Here is a 17500-nt window from a genome sequence, read left to right on the forward strand (position 1 = left end):
ACTCTCTTGGTGCTTTCATGCATGCTTATAATATTGATAAAGTATGTAATACATACCTTTTACTGATGATTGGTGCTGTACTTTAGATTTCAAAGAATACTTATTTTCAAGCTTTTTTCTGTAATGGACTGTAATAGGAGAAAGGAAAGGTGCATTATTGAAAAATAAGTGCAGTGGCTGTATTGATATCTTTGGCCTGTCAAGTTCTCATATGTTGCCTTAAGAACAGAGGGCCTTACTAAACGTTTGGAGGTGTGGGAAAACAGTGGGTGTAATTCTGTTGCCGCCCCTTTTTTTAGGAGGTAATAGAATTACCATCATTTTTCCCGCACTGCCAAATCATAATTATTAGCAGGTTTACTGCCATCAGAATTACAGTGTGGTAAATCCACTGATTTTTGGAAGAAAACGTGATGGATAGACCTCCAGCTTTGACCTCCAGCTTGCTGATGGAGGTAAATTGGACACCAGGTACCAATCTTTCACTAGTGATGGCAACATTATAAAAGTCTCTAAAGAGGTTAAAACACTAGGTGTGTATCTCGACTCCACCCTATCGCTGAAAAAACAAATAAATGCCACCATCTCATCTACCACCTACACCAACAAACTTATCAATGCCTGTAGACCATGTTTATCCTCCTCCAGCTTCCTTACCTTATCCAGAGCGCTGATATTGTCTAAATTAGACTGCTGTAACACAAACTTCTGGACAACACGACAAAAAATCTGAACAGACTCCAGATTCTTCAAAACAATGCCTTAAGATGTGCTCTTAACCCCCCGCGTAAGGCCCACATCTCCACGGCCAGCAAAGAAGTCTACTGGCTCCCCATCCGAGACATAATTAAGTTAAGAACCCTTTTCATTACACACACATGCCTGTCACTGACTGCCCCATGCTACCTATCTGACAAATTCTCTAGACACAGCATCACCAGACCTACTAGAACACCCTATTTGCACCAACTAAAGATTCCCAAATTCAATCTAAAAACAGCAGTAGGTTCCAGTTTCCCTGTTCTTGTGGCTCAATGCTGGAATACACTCCCTCTTACAATCAGATCGGAAGCTTCCTTCTGGCCATTCAGAGCCATGGTGAAAACCTGGCTCTCTGCCTAACACTTTGCTACTTACTTACGCACCATCCATGTCTCTACACTCTACCAATTACTACCGTATAACTTAACCCATATTTTGAACTGGACCACCATGTAACCCGGTCCTTCACTGTCTATTTTACTTAAATCATGTCACCCACTGTACCCCTCTTTGCACCATTGAATGCATGTACCCTTTTTTCGCAAAACGCAATGTAACTATGTTGTCCACATGATTATGCACCCAGCTACCTGAGAGTTCGGCCGCGCTCTATAAATAGACAAACTAAACTAAACTAAACCTCCTCCTCTTTATCTCCAAAAATCGGCAGATTCAATGTGCTGTAAGTCGGCCAGCTGTAAATCTGCCAAAAATACCCATGGAGTACTTTGGACAACAAAATAGGGAGTTTCCAACATTTGTAATCCCGTGGTCACCCCACTATGCCAAGTGGCAGTAACAGTAATCAAGTTTGGCAGTAATTCAGCAGAAATACCCCCAAATTACCACCACACTTGTAATGAAGCCCACAGACCTTTAGAGCACAATTGTCATCCTCACCTTTGAATCATTAATGATGAATGGAGAGTTTCAAACGTCTGCATTTAAAACCAATTATCTAAACCTGCTCATATCTTGCATCTAGTAGGACGTCTGCTTAGCTCCCACACTAGCAATCCACTATTTTCACAAACAGCACCTGAGTTCCTTAGCAAAGGAACTATTATAAGCAAATATTAGCTCCGATAGATTTGGTTAAGAAAAGACTATGGGGGTCATTACGACCCTGGTGGTAGGGGGTTAACGCGGCCGGTAGAGCTGCCGGCCCTGTTAAACCCTTACCGCCGCATTACGTGGTTTGCTCGCGGGACCCGCGTCCTTAGCGTGTCCTGCAAGCAGACCAGCATGCTAACAACAGGCCCGTCATTAACGGGCCCATTGTTAGCATGCTCCCCATTCCCATTGAGCCCTATGGGGGCTAGAATGGGAATGGGGATGGGTTCTTGCTATGGGGAAATACCGGGCCCTCCAAAGTGGGAATGGCCCGGTATTTCCCCATTCCAGGAACCCGGACCCGGTACCCGGAATGGGAGAAGCCTTGCCGCAAATAGCGGCATGGCTACCTCCAAGGTCGTAATGACCTCCTATGACTGAAGTCATTTGAGATTAATACAAGGCATGTTCACAGCAGTTGAAACATCTGTGATGGGCATTCTTATTTAACCTGTGTTTGGTTTGAGGGGGGGGGGAATGGACCAGAATGGTACTTGATGATAATTGATGGGTTGTAATCTTTTCGTAGATGTTTGCAAGGTAGTAGGGCTAGATATAGGTTTGGATATTAAACTGTCTACTTAGAATGGATGTCTGGAATATTGTGGCTTGTAGGTAATGTAGAGGTGATGCCTGGAGGCATGGGGCATTGGGGTGGGCTTGGTGGGAGATATTTATTTCAATGACACAAAGTCCAGAATTCATGTTTTAGCTATGATTCTATGTACTTATGAATAAGGATAGAATCGTAGGATAATAACACTGTTTGTCCAAATTCAGAGGTGTTTATATTCTATTTAACTAGGGATTGAGGTGAGACATACTCAAATATGAGAGAGGCAGAGTGTATTCTTGAAAATTGTGCTAGACAGGTTAGTGTGTACTTTGGAAAATGTATATCTACCCAATAGTGGACACAACAACTTCTTTGATTAATTTTGTAGGTACCTCTTAAATATAGGATATGATATTGGGAAAATGCTTAAATCTGACAGTGGACCTGCATCTGGACAGGTCTCCAGTGGAGTATTTATAGAGTGTGAATATAATAAGAACATCTGAGGACTGACAGCGAAATGTGACTTGGTTGAACCTTGGAGGACATTCAACCTTAGGGGAAGCAAATACATTTATTTCAGAAGTATAGTTAAATTACTCAAAGATTGAGTGCTTTCTGATATTTAGGAGCTAAGTTGCCTTTGCTTGTGGAGTGAAGATGTGCATCTCCCTCCATACAATGTTAGTATTACTCATTGGAAGTCTGCGAGGGAATATGCAGAGCAGATTGAACTGACAACTGAATGAGTCTCTCATGATTGATATGCCGGTGGTGGATGGCATGAGTTTCAATATTTTTGTGACAAATTGACTTCTGCCCTGCAGGAGTATAAGGATGAGTCAATGTTAAAGTGCTGACTCATCCCTCACACTTCTATGAAGTAAGAGGCCAAATCATAAACGTAACTCAGGCACAGATGCAAGTTATTCATCCTGTGAATTTGTGATAATGTGGACAAGGGAAAGTTTATACTCTCAAGAGGGGTCATCCCACCAATAAAGCTGCTTCAGGAAAAAAATCCTCTCCATCTCCTGGGATCAACGACTGATAACTTCCAGGCAAGAGGGTTTCAATTCTGAGTGAAATGCAATTGCTTCAGGGCACAGGACCTTCCTGTTGTTGCCTCCTTCTCTCCTATGACCAACACTGACCAGGTAAGCAGAACTACTCTAGAAATGATCACTGGGTCACAACTGCCGATATTTGGAAAAGAGCCATTGCCTTATACACTACCCACACATTCAGTGAATTTTTTAATCAGGATTGAATTCAGCCTTATAATCACACCTTAACTCTGCCGTCGATAGAAGCTATTATCCTGTGTGCTTGTGCAAACTTTGGGAACATTGTTATTCATGCAAAGATAGGTGGGTAGGTTGTGACTGGTTGGTGTGATTTCCCATTGCAAGCACCTTTTAACGCATAGTAGAGCAAATCTCTTGTCCCGCAGACAGAATTTCCAGCGTCACCAAAAGATTGGGAAGGGATGCTGCCTTCCCATATTTCAGAATAAAAGCCTCTTCTTCTAGCAAAGGTGCTAGAGTGTTGTCCCCTCTAAGTTGCAAAGTGCTTGCAGGGGATATTTGGGGAAGCATCAGCCATCCTGAAAGTTTTACTCAGTTCCCAGGAACTAGCAGCACAGTTGCTAGCCACACAATGAGAATTCTTCAGCCTCTAGATGTTTGCTTCAGCACATGCAAGTGAAGTGATATATCTGGCTCTTTTTACATAGTAGCAAATGCAGGCTATGTGTTGTGCATGACAATACTCATCGATTGAGTCTCCTGAACCCATCTGCTTTTTAAGCCAATGTAGATCTGAGGTCATTCATTGAGTTAACTACACATATTCAGTCCTATCAGTGCTGACCAATAGCCTCAAAGCAATACTGGCTACAATAATGCATTGGAAACAATCAGTAGATGAATCAACCTTTGCATAGATAGAACAATTATTTAAGTTGTATTTTTCTTTTATTAATAAGAAATACTCTCACCATGAAAGGATAGTAATACATATAGTATTTAACTCAAATAAAATAGGCCATAAGTGCCAATCTGAAAAACAATCAATGGCCCAATGAGATCTAAATCTGCCACACCAGAATAATAATAATAATAATAATAATAATTTGGCATTTATACGCTACAAACCCTCAGGTATCTGACCGCTGCTTACTATTACCCACGGTGTGTGGTGCTCATTTATCGACCTCGGAAGGATGAAAGGCTGAGTTTGGCCCCGCCAGGATTCAAACCTGTGTTAGCAGGCTCTGCACGAATGTCAAAGCGAGCGCTCTACTCGCTGTGCCACTTGACCGGAAGATACAAAGTAGCCTAATCCATCCACCTGCATCTTCACAACCTGACTTCTGTCACCACAAAACATTTTCAATCTCAAGAACAATGTTTCATTACTGTTTTTCACCACTCACACTTCACTGTTTTCCATCTGTTGAGCTATTTGTGGATATATTGTTCTTTTCACTAAGGACCAATCCCTTATATAAGGTTCCCTGACATGCACCCCGACCCCACAATTTGGGGACAAGAAACAGGCTGGTTTTATTGTTGAAACTCAAATGTATTTAAATAAAAGAAAAATAAAGGTAGACCTCTTACTTTATGAGGGGGGAACTCACCACAATAAGATTTATGAATATAGATAACTTATATACATAATTAGAATGTGCCTATCTGTGACATCCCACAAGACACTACACAAACATACAGCCACACCACAAAACTATTAATGACATTTCTGGCTCTAATTTTAATAGGAGAATCTAACTTCTAAATCCAATTTAAGTACACAATTACCTCATGGCTTACCAGCTAGTATGTTCAAATGGTTTGCGTGATGTTTACATCACAATAACTTCTTTATAGTCAATCACTAATTTTAGAAAATATTATTTTCTCCAGTTACTATCTAAAACAAGTATTGGTGCTAGAGAAAGTTTTCATAAATATCAATGTTATTATTATTCATAAGAAATCAATTCCCACATGTAAATATGGTGCTAAGGGTTGCTAGTATATGCATGCAATTTAAATGCAGGATATAATGACTAGCATATAATTTCTGCAGGCTTCGTTTAGGGATACTGTAATCTCAATTAAGTAAGCACAGGATATTAGTTTACCAACCCAACAAAGGAAAATATATATATATATATATATATATATATATATATATATATATATATATATATATATATATATATATATATATATATATATATATTTTGTAATTGGATTGGATGACAACCCCTCCCACGTCCCTTTGCAAATCAGGTCACACTGATGCCAAGCCTTTCACAAACTATACAATTTCAAGAGAGAGGATTTAATGCAATTTACATTGATATCGTTTCACTTCCCAATGTTACTTTTAAAATATCTTTGGCTTTCACAGCTCACAATGTATCAAGCAATTCTCACTTAGACTATGGAACATGGGCATTCAAATCCCAGCCTAAATTGCATAATGTAGCTTTAAGAATATGCTGGGAGCAAAGTAATTTACAGAGGACTGTTTGTTAGCTGTACAGATAAGCTATCAGTTTTACTTTATTTATTTAATTTAATGTGATATAGTTTTAAGAATAAAAACTTTACACATATAATTAATCATAATTTAAAAGAAAATATCAACAACTTAATACATCCAATCATTACATAGATAAAATAAGATAAGAAGTGATCACATTGATCATATTGCACACTCTGCTATCCATATCAACTATCACCATTTCATTTAATTTCATTTCATTTCAATACTGTGGATACCCCAATTATGAGGCCCCCAAAGGGGACGCCCTCTCGGTCCTTGCTTAGCCATAGTGTGGTATAGACAGTATCCATCGATTACCAAGGGGGAAACCAACCATGTTTCCTGGAGAAATAAACAGGAGGAAAGAGTTACTTCTGGTAGGGACCCAGATTGCAATAAGAGGTGAGAAAACCCCTGGGTATTCCATGAAGTGAGGGAGAAGGGTGATACCCCAATTCAGTGATTCTGGATTGCTAAAGGCAGAGATTCTGCTAACCATTTTAGCATGGTCTGGATGTCACTCATCTCCACTTTTTTTCCTTGAAGTAAATTTACATTTGGTAATTTGTTTAAAGGTAAGCTTTCATTCTTAGGACTCAAAATAAGGTCAATTTCTTCCGGATTAGTATCTATTTCAATACCAATTTGTGCAAGATTCCTCTTATGTTTCTGCATCAGATCTCCTGTGGTGAGGACTTTGCAATGTAATGCTGTAACATTTGGAATAATACAGTGAAGTGGTTCTACAAAGTCAAAGTCCTCGGATCTTATCACACGTAGCTGCAGAATGAGAAGAAGTTTAGTTAGAAGTGCCGTCCTTGGTAACCAACTGTTCTTTGCCTTCTGATTTAAATTTTTAATAAGACATTTCTTATCTTCAATGTATCTGGTATTGTTTGTACTCTCCCATTCCTCCTCTGTAGATTGTATATTATTGTCTTCTTTTATTCCAATCCTCCTGTGTGGGGTTGATGCTTGTCCTCCGTTTGGACCAGGTGATTGTGGTAATTCCAAATCTGGTTCCTCGACAATCATAGACATAGTTGTATCAGATGTCTCTGGTATAATCCAGCTTGTAAGAGTGCCATTGCCTTTAAGGTTCCGTTTTTTTGCCCTATTAGCCTTTTTCCTAGCTCTTCTTTATTTCTTTCCTGGGAATAGGGTTGTTGCGGGTAGCGGAGAGGCAACCTCACATGGCACAAACTGCATTGCGGCTCTCTTAGCCAAGCGTCTCTGTTTCCGAGAGTAAAAGGCAACTGAATCCTCACTTGTCTCCTTTACTCCTTCTGCATTCGATTTTTGTTCTTCTTGTATTCTTTCATCCTCATTCAGAGCTGTTTCGGTCTCTTGTGGAACAAAATTACAGCCAGACTTTAAAGCGTTCAATTCCAATACAGTATTCACATGAATTCTCCCGCATAACTTTAACATTATTTTCATAGCAAACTGCATTGAATTCATTGAAGCCTGTAACTCGGCAATTGCTGTCAAGTTTTCTTGTGTTCCATTATTAGCCCCGGCTTTGACTGTTTTTTTGTTGTTTCGATGTCTATTGCCAAATTAGGGGATGCTGACAATCTGGGAGAAAGATTAATAGTGATATGACTTCCCATAGATTGCAATACCTGTGCTTCCACTGACATTTCTGACTCTTTGTGGGTGTGAACCATATTAGATGTCGCTGCCATAGATCTCTGTACTGATAAACATAAATCAAGCAATGAATTATTATCGATATCTTCATAACTTGTTATATCTTGAGATTGAACTTGATTTTGTGGTGTAACCAGTTCTTCCGTCATGATAGTCACCTCTTTCTCCTTAGGCTTAGATTGTTTAAATAATGCTGGGATAGTGCCTTTCCCCTTATCCGCATTTTTGGCATTTATTTCTTTAGGTAATTTTTTGGGAGGGGGCGTTGTTATCTGTGTCTCTCCTCCACTCCTAAGATTATACCGTTGTCGGCCTGCTTTCCCCTTGGCTGGCATTGCACAACTCTTGATTCCTTAAGTGCAGTACGTTCTTTTGTCCAGTGTATCAATGCCGCCAATAGCTCCCAATAATATATGATGTAAATAAAGGCTCGCAAGATCAAAGGAAGCCTTTTCCCGCAGTCTCCCGCAAGTCCGTAGTCAGTATATGTGATAAGTATATAGAGCACAGTTCCTTACCTTGGTCCGTCGCGGCCAAATGTTGGTATTTAGATGTTAGGGGTTAGGCTCCTGCTCCGCACCTCCGCACAACAGCAAAACAGCAGCTGAGAAAAGCATTTGCCCTTTTGCGTTTGGGATTTCGCCACGAGGGCTGGGCGTTGTTATTTTATAGCGAGGCTCTCAGGTGTTGTGGGCGTGTCCTCGCACTTGAGTTCTTCCTTAAAGGAACACAAGCAATAGTAAATCCTTGTTGGCACTAGGGGCGTGCTGGTAATATTTCCCTTTCAGGCTTGTATACACAGTATCCTGGCAGCAAAACAGCAGCTGAGAAAAGCGTTCGCCCTTTTGCGTTCGGGCTTTTGCCGCGAGGGCTGGGCATTGGTATTTTATAGCAAGGCTCTCAGGTGTTGTGGGCGTGTCCTCGCACTTGAGTTCTTCCATAAAGGAACACGAGCAATAGTAAATCGTTGTTGGCACGAGGGGCGTGCTTGTAATATTTCCCTTTCAGGCTTGTATACACAGTATCCTGGCAGCAAAACAGCAGCTGAGAAAAGCGTTTGCCCTTTTGCGTTCGGGCTATCAGCTTTACACCGCAAAACCAGTGCTGAAAAATTCTATTGATTCTTATTACATTTCACTTGGTATTAAACACAGTGTGAAATACTGAAGTACAATATTGAATTATGTTATTTCAAATGGACTCCCTCCATCACCTTCTGCGTCCCTTCCAATCCAGGGACTTATCAGGGCAACAATCCTATTGGACTTGTGTAGAGAGATTGGGTAATTGTTGTATACTCAAATTCTTTAAGGCGCTGAGCATAGGTAGACTGCACTCCCAATCAGCCAACCTTTTTCTTTTATCACTCTCCAAAAGAAGTGATTGCTGAAAGGTTTAGAATTCATCTTAACCTCTGGCATTGCTCTGGGCAAGCCTTCAGACCATCATTCATCTCCTGCCAAGCCATTGCAAAAGGGAAAAAACCATATGCAAATCAGGTTTGTTCCCGCCCCAAAAGGGGCAGCCTAGCCCAAACTGCTTGGTCACATCCCTCTTGCAGGAGACCACCATCATGCCCAGGCAGGTTTTGGCATCCGTGGACTCAATCAGTGAGGAGCAGCTTGGGTGTCAAGGCCCAGAGGGCTCGGGATCCACGTCTGGGCATACCAGTTCAACTCTGGTTGACTTATGCAAAACAAAAGAGGTAATGACTGGAAGGTTTGGAATGAATACTAATCTCTGGCGCAGCTTTGGATAACCCTTCAGACCATCGTTCTTCAGCCTGCCAAGCCACCACAGAAGGGGAATGACCATATGCAAATCAGGCTTGGTCTCAGTCATCACTTATTTTGTTTATAGTTTGTCTCCCTTTTTGAGAGGAGGTATGCCCAGATATGGGTTCCTTGCTCGCTGTGCCATATGGAACCAAGATGCATCTCACTGATGAGAACCAACAAGGCCAAAAATCACCTGGGTGCCCTTGTGTTTCCATGCAGAGGGGAAATGGCCTAGCATTTCGGGCTGAACTGTTCCCATTGATGGCAGTGTCTCACTGATTTGCATATGACTGGACACCTTTTGCAATGGTGCAGATGTGCTAAAACACAGTGGTGTGGAAGATTGACCAGAGCAGTGTCAGTGGTTCAGAATAATGAAAACATCCACCCAACACTTTTTTGGTTATAGTTTGTTTCGCTTTGTGAGAGAGGGTATGACTAGATTGGGACCCCTGCTCGCTGCACCATGGGGAACCAAGCTGCACCTCACTGATTAGTCTCAACAAGTCCAAAACATACCTGGGGTTGCTTGTGTTTCCATGCAGAGGGGACCAGGCCTAGCATTTCAGGCTAGTCTGTTCCCATTGATGGCAGTACCTGACTGATTTCACATGGGTGGACCCATTTTGCAATAGCGCAGCTAGAGCTAAATAACTTTGGTATGGAAGGTTGCCCAGGGCAGTGCAAAGGGGTTATATTTATTCAAAACCTTCCACTCATCACTTTTTTGTTTATAATTTCCAGAAATTATCAACAACTCTTCCAGGTTGTGTCTCTCCTCCTATTCCCAGTGTACTTCCCTTTTTATCTTGTGTGAGATTCCCACATGTGTCATAATATCATACTTTTTGATTGGTCAAATCTGTCCAATTGTTTAATAGTCAGACACTCCGAAAGAACACAAACACACACCATTTTGATAGGTTGATCACATTTTCTATACATGTGAAAATGTGGTGGTCGCCTGCTCTGATACTTTTGAATTAAAATTATCTGTCTGGGTTATCTTCTCATAACAGTATGGCATATTAATGAAATACAGTCGTATGGGATGCACAGACAGACGTAGGACATGCAACATAAATATGTATTGAGCAAGAGTGGATTGGGGACATCAAAAAAACTGCAGACTGGGGGTTAACTTGGGACTTTTGATGAGTTGTTTTATTTAATATCCAGGAGAAAAATATCTATGGCTCCAGGGCCAGATGGAGTTTTGATGTGCATTCTTAAAAACAATCAAGAAACTTGGGTAGGTGTCCTACATAGTAAAACTATACTCAGGGAGAAAGCCGTGCAATTGTCATACCGATATTTAAAAAGGGCCCTCACTTAACTACCTCAAACTATAGGCTGATTTCCCTGCTGGACTGTTCAGCCAAAATCTTCACAGGCCTAGTTTTAAGAGACCTGTGAAAATGAGCAAATGAGAATGGAAGAATGGAAACAAAATTAACAGTTTTGTGCTGGAACTGTTAAAGAAGGGGGTGATGAAAAACAACAACCGTTTTATACTGTCTTCAAAGATTTCTCTATGGCTTTCGATGCAGTCCTGAGGAACAAGTTATTGGCTAGACTAGATAAATGGGGTTGTCCTTCTGCTCTACTGGTGATCCTAATAGCTTTACATATGGACACCACTATGTGTGTCCATCTGGACAGAGAGGGTAGACTATCTGCTCCAATTAATTCGGCAAGAGGATTGAAGCAAGGTTGCCTATTGGCCCAGATAGTATTCCTCATTTTTTTGTCTGATTTGGGTTAAGCCTTCAGGGACACCTATCTTTTGCTCCAAAATAAAATGGCAGATTGATCAATTATTTACTTTACGCGCACAACCGGATTCTAATGGACCACACACCAATAGGGTTTCAGCTTTACACCAAAAATAATAATTTAACGATAAGTGTCCTCAAATCGAAACTTGTAATTATATCAAAGGGTCCTGAAAAGGCATAAGGACAATTCAAGTGATCCATTGATGGGACACCCATAGAGAAAGTGGAGTACTTTGTGTATTTGGGTATCTCAATCTTCCCGAAAGAAAACAAGCCTGGTGGCTCGCTGCAAACAAACAAAGGGTCACAGCGCTGGCTGCCCAGGCAGTTTGCCTCTATAGGAAATGTGGGTACTTCTCGATAATTCCCGTACGAGAGTTCTACTGTAAAAAGTGGTTCTGGCAGTGAAGTTGGGTCCTGAGATGTCATGTTTTGCCTTCAAAATCAAATGGTGTAAGCTTGAGGGGGCATTGTGGAGGAATGTTTTAAGGTTGCCAGCTAGTGTCCCAGTATCAGTTTTAAGGTATAAACTGGGCTTGGTATTGTTGTAAGCGCTGGTACGATGGAAAAATGTAAAATTCCTACCAAAGATCCATTTTTTTTTTATTTCAATTAGCTTATTAGAAACTTTTTTAAAAAGAAAAACAACACATCTTTCACTCCTCTTCCAACTTTAGTTTTCCGAGTTCATCAAATGTGAGTCCAGCTCATCCAAAAAGAATGTAATTGCGAAGGTCAGTTTTCCATCCTCTCCATCGTGGATTTTTTTCCACCACTCTTCCTCGCTGTACATGGAGAACTTTGAAAACTCTATACCCAGAAATTTTGTTCTCATTTCTTTCAATTCCGGACACGAGATTATCAGATGTCTTATTGTCTCAGGTTCCTTCTTACAAAAACGGCAATTAATTTCTATTGCCCCTTCTTTTCTTCTTCTCATATTTTTGATCTCATACGTGTGGAATAAGTTCAACCTTAATTTTAAAAAACTTTTTCTTCTCCTCGGACAGGGGAACTTTTTCAGATACTTGGGTATCACGTTTAATGCCTTTCTTTCCCAAGCATACTCTTTCATACACCTATGGGTTGCCCTCTGATCGACCGTGTTAATCCAATCAATCTCCCATAGTTTTTTTTTACTGCATTGGGATTTTGTTCAAGCATCTCCTTTGTCGAATTCAGTTAAGCTAGAATATTTTCACAATTCTTTTTCCATATCTCGAACACATCTTTTGGGTTTTCCTTGTGTTTGGGCTTAGTATATCAAATTGCGGCGCACGTTCCTTTTCCATGATCTTCCTATAGATCGATAGGGTATTCCATTGCACTCTCGCATTAATTGATATTAAGCCCAGCTCGTATTTTTGCGGAACTTGCAGGATTCTCCTCCAAAACATATTTTCGCACTGGGACCATAGAATGTAGGGACATCCAAACATTGCCTCAGCTCCATGAATTAGAGCAGGGATTACTTTTGCTTTATAAAAGTTTATTATTGGCTGATAAGAGAATTTGCCATATTTTTTATGAAGCATTGCCCCTTGCACCGATAGCGCCTTACATTTTATTTTGATTTTCTTCACCATCGGTTCGTCCGTTATGCTGGCACTTATTTGAACCCCTAAATATGTGACCTGGGTTGCACACTGTATGATCTCATTTTCCAGGGTCCATCTTGGTCGACCTTTCTTTAATTGTCTCTGCCATTTTAAGTCAGAGAGCTGTACAATTTCAGTTTTTTTAGCATTAATTTCCAGCCATTTAACTTTATGTATTTCACAAGTGCTGTTAGCTTCCGTTGGAGTCCTATTGGGGTTAAGTCTGATAAGACAATATCGTCAGCATATATTAGCCATCTTATACGGTTTCCATTTATTTTCGGCGGAAATGCTGCTATATCTTCTAGGGCTTCCCCCACATCTGCAATTAGAAGTTTAAATAAGGTGGATCCTAGTGGGCAACCTTGTTTTACACCTCTTGAAGTGTCGATCTGTTTAGTTAAGGTTCCACTTCTGTCAAGTCGGATTCTGATGTTTGTGTTTGCATGAAGATCTTTAATTGCTAGTAGGAGGCTCGAGGGACATTTTAACTTCTCCATCTTTTCCCATAGCAATTCACGATCAATCCCATCAAATGCGTGGGCTAAATCCACAAAGGCCGCATAGATTTTTTTCTGGTCCTTATAGATTCCATCTTTAACAAATTTAATATTAGGAGGTTCAATCCACAACCCACCCCCCTTACAAAGCCAGTTTGTTTCCGGTCAAAGACCCCTGTTTGATTGATCCATGAGGTTAATTGATGTAATAAATATGTGGCAAATATTTTCCCTATCACATCAAGCAGGGCTATAGGCCTGTAGTTCTCGGGGTCCGATCTTTCCCCTTTTTTATAGATGGGGACTATAATGGCGGACTTCCAGGTCTTCCGAATTTGCCCTTCTGTCATTACTTTTTGGAAGCAAGTTTCGCAAAATTCCGCCCATTCTTCCGGATGTTCTTTCAGCATTTTGTTTGTTATCCCGTCGGACCCTGGGGCTCGCAAGGAGCTGATGTTTTTTATTATTGCCAGAATCTCCTCTTTAGATATTTCAAAGTCCCATTTTACTGGGGGGGGATGCACGACCTCCTTTTTCTGGTTCGTTTGTCCTTTGAAGAGTTTTGAATAGTGCAGAATCCATTGTTGTTCCGGGACCATGTTTGTTATTATCCTCCCTTGTGGAGCACCTACGTTGTTAACTAGGGTCCAAAAATCTTGCAAATTTTTATTGGCCAGTGCTGCCATTATTTTTTCTGCATCATGTTGTTGCATTATGGATCTGTGGCTTCTGATCCAGTTCTTATACTGTAATTTTATTTTTTCTTCTTTTCCCTTACTTCTGCTGAGGACATCCTCCCAAGAGCTCTTATTTTTTGCCTCATTTCTCTCTTTTTCTTTACTATCTCTGGATCAAAAACATGCAGTTTGGAACAGTTCTTCCCACCGGTTTTACATGTTTTTGAGTACTTCTGGAAAAGCGTGTCACATTCCAGATATTCTTGATTTTGATCTTTTTCTTTCATTAAATTAGTGAAGTCTTTAATGTCTTTGTTATTTAATCTTACTCTGTTTTTTCCTGGAGTTATTTCTATTCCGGGAGTCCACTTTTTGGCCTTTTCAAGTTGTTTTGTCTCCCAGCATATCTTAACGAGATTGTGGTCACTTTCTCGGGCTCTTATTACTTCTAGACTTTGTATTTTCTTTGCTAGGGACTCACTTACGTAGAAATAGTCCAGTATAGAATTTAGAGATCCTCTCTCCCAAGTTGATTTTGGGGGAATGTCTCCTTTTGTGCATCCGTTTAGCATGCACATCTGTCTGATCTCCATTTCTTCCGTCCATGTTATCTCCAGATCACTTTTATTCATCTTGTGACAGTTCTTTACATGTTTCGTTCCACACTCTTGTATCAGGTCCAAGTTTAGATCTCCGAATATTATTATCTCATCTCCAGGGTTCTGTGATTTTAGTTCATCAAGGATGTCACATATTTTATCTATGAATTCAACTCCTCCTGCTTGCTCGTGATGCCAATAGGTGTTCAATATATGGAAAGTCATGTTTCTTGCTCCACCTTCCTCATCACTTATTATTGAAGTCAATAGTAGATGAGAATTAATGTTCGTCGCTTTCTTGATATGTAGACCCTTGCCTCGTTTCACTAGGGTCAAAATGCCGGCCATTGGACGGCCTTTTTTATTCCTTATTGCCGGATTGAAAGCAATCTCATAACCTTCCACGCTTGGCCTATTCACCAACCAGGTCTCTTGTAAGCAAGTAATATCAAGAGCCAGCAATTCGGTCCAGGGTTTACCAAATAAATGAGCGTGCCCCCTAGTATTCCAAGACATGCAGGATATTCTAGTGCTTTCATACCTTAATCGTTAGCTTTGGCTTGGTAAATGGAGAGCTCTTGGAAGCCATGACCAGCCTCTGTCACTTCCTCCTTTGTCAAGTGGCACTTTTTCACTATTTGACAGAAATTCTTCTTGCCTGTTCACTGCAAATGTTATCTTTATACGTTTCCTTGGGCTTGGGTCATCAGACAGTGAGTCATCCAGCTCTCTTCTGTTTTGAATTTCATTTTCTGGCTTCTTCCCGTTCTTCTCTTTAGTGCTTTCCTTATTGCTATGGACACCTGCTATTTTCGGGCCTTTCGCTCTCATTCTCCCCTCGGGTTCGTTCTCCTCTCGTATGTCGAATCCCAGATTCTGCATCTCTGACCTACTTTCTAGTAATATTTCCTTTATGATCTTTGAATATAGATGAACCAGAACCTTGACAATATTTCTTCGTCTACAAATTCCACTATCTTTATGTCATTTGTGGAAATTGAGTTAAGGTGCGGAATATGGTGTAATAATTGCATAACATTGTACCTATTCAGGACCAACTCGTCCTTCTTCGTACTGCTTCGTTCTAGTATTATGGTTGTGTCACAGGACTGAGAGTGATCATTCGGCTTCTTTTTTACCTTTTCCATTCCATGCCTATAGTTACTTTCTTTTTGACCATTTTCTTCCTCACCCATTTTTCCACCACTTTTTTTATTATCTTTTATAGTAATAGATTTCAATTGCCCTTGTTGTTCTCGGCTCATTTCCAAGTTCAGACTTTTTTTTCTCCTTTCCTCGATTGTCATGAACCGTACGATTGGTGATTTCCGACCCATTTCAGAAGTCTGTGATTTTGTGACATTCTTTATGGGTGATACAAAGACACAGCTTCTTTTTGCTAATAGTCCATCTTTTTTTTCCCCATTCAATTTTTTTTGAGGTTGGGTTTCTTCGGTGTCGGAATCCTCCATTATCTCTGCTCCTACATCCAGTAATTTATGACTCTGATCTAAGGACTCTTCCTCATCGGTTTCGTATGTTGAGAAATTCAGTAGATCCTCTGCAGTTAATTCTTCTTTGTTGTTGTTCGGTGGCCCGTGGATTTCTTCAACCATCATTGGGGACTTTACAATGCTGGTTCTTTTCTTCTTCGCTTCTGCACTTAGTGCCTCTCGATTTTCAACTGGATCAGTAAGTATTGTCACATTCCATGCTTTTAGATTCCTTAAAAACTTGCACGAATCTCTTGACGTCAAGTTCTTGTTTTTGTTTTGCACCATGTTCTTTGTTTTCTTTTTACACTTTCCCCTTTTCATTCCTGCTTCCACTGGCAATTCGTTTTTTTTTCCCTTTTCAAAGATTTCATATACTTCACTTGCTTTACCCATCTCTTTGTCAACTTCTTTAGGGATTTGATTGGGGTCTGTTATTTCTCTGTCTACCATTTTAGACGTAGAGGCAATTGCGGCCTCCTCAATACTTGTTTCTTTTAAAATGTTTTTTCCCTGAGTCAGGATTTGTTGTTCAAGATCCTTCATTAGATCTACCACTAACTTGGCAGGATTTTCCTCTTGATCACATTCGTTTCTATTTGTTGGTCTTAGGGCCGTGGTCCTTCGAGTTTCGCAGGACCCTCGGGTGCGTTCTATGTTTTTCTCTGATTCATTTACGATTTTATCCCCTCCTTCCACACGCGGACTGGCATCATCTGTGTGGGATACACCCTCTTGTTCTTTTCTATCACTTTTTTTGGCGCTATCCGTAGGTTTGATTTGTTTCAATATTAACATTGCCTCTCTTGCAAGTTCAGCCAATAGTCTCTTTTCTTCAGCGTTATTTCTTAACTGCTCTTTGATCGTTCTATTTGCATCCTCGTTTTTCTGTTTTTCATTTTTTAATTCAAGCTCCCATACTACCATGTCCATTTCCATTTTTGTCATTTTCGATAACATAAGGGCCAGTAAGGTATTTTGATCTTTTTGTGTTTCGTGAAGCTGCTCATACAGCTTTGTTAAAGGGGCCAAAGAAATTCCTGTTGCGGACATTATGTATGGTCTTAATTCATTTGCAATCCTTTCTGCAAAGTTTTGCGGCGAGTCTGCTTCCTTTTCCCCTTGTTCCTCCAAACGCGACCTAGTCTTTTTCTGACTCTTCCCTTCTTTCAATCTCCTTACTTTAGGAAATTCTCTTTGAATGAAGGAGGAGTCAGTGGTGGATTCTTCTAAGGAAAAAGATGAAGAGGGAGGGTCTACTGCGACTTTACTCCCAATGGAGCCACTCCGGGTAATCTCGAGGCAATTTTGTGTCAAATTTCTTTTCTGTGAACAAGTTAGGGACGGATATGGCCTATATTCCGTTCTCCTTCTTTTTGGAGGGTGATTCCTTTTCAGAGGAGTTGTTTGTGAATTGCATGACTTGAAACACGGA

The 17500-nt window shown here is 40.5% G+C and overlaps 1 protein-coding gene across 1 annotated transcript in view; it reads right to left on the reverse strand.

Moving 5' to 3' along the window:
- The window catches only part of IL17REL (interleukin 17 receptor E like), a 747013-nt gene that overhangs the window by 38782 nt on the left and 690731 nt on the right, over positions 1-17500 (reverse strand). The window contains exon 17 of the mRNA XM_069629260.1: positions 57-128. Coding sequence (XP_069485361.1) covers positions 57-128 — 72 coding nt within the window. The remainder of the gene's footprint in view (positions 1-56; positions 129-17500) is intronic.

The sequence above is a fragment of the Ambystoma mexicanum genome, chromosome 12 (genome assembly GCF_040938575.1).
Source record: "Ambystoma mexicanum isolate Mex_15411 chromosome 12, UKY_AmexF1_1, whole genome shotgun sequence".
Classification (NCBI taxonomy): Eukaryota; Metazoa; Chordata; class Amphibia; order Caudata; family Ambystomatidae; genus Ambystoma; species Ambystoma mexicanum.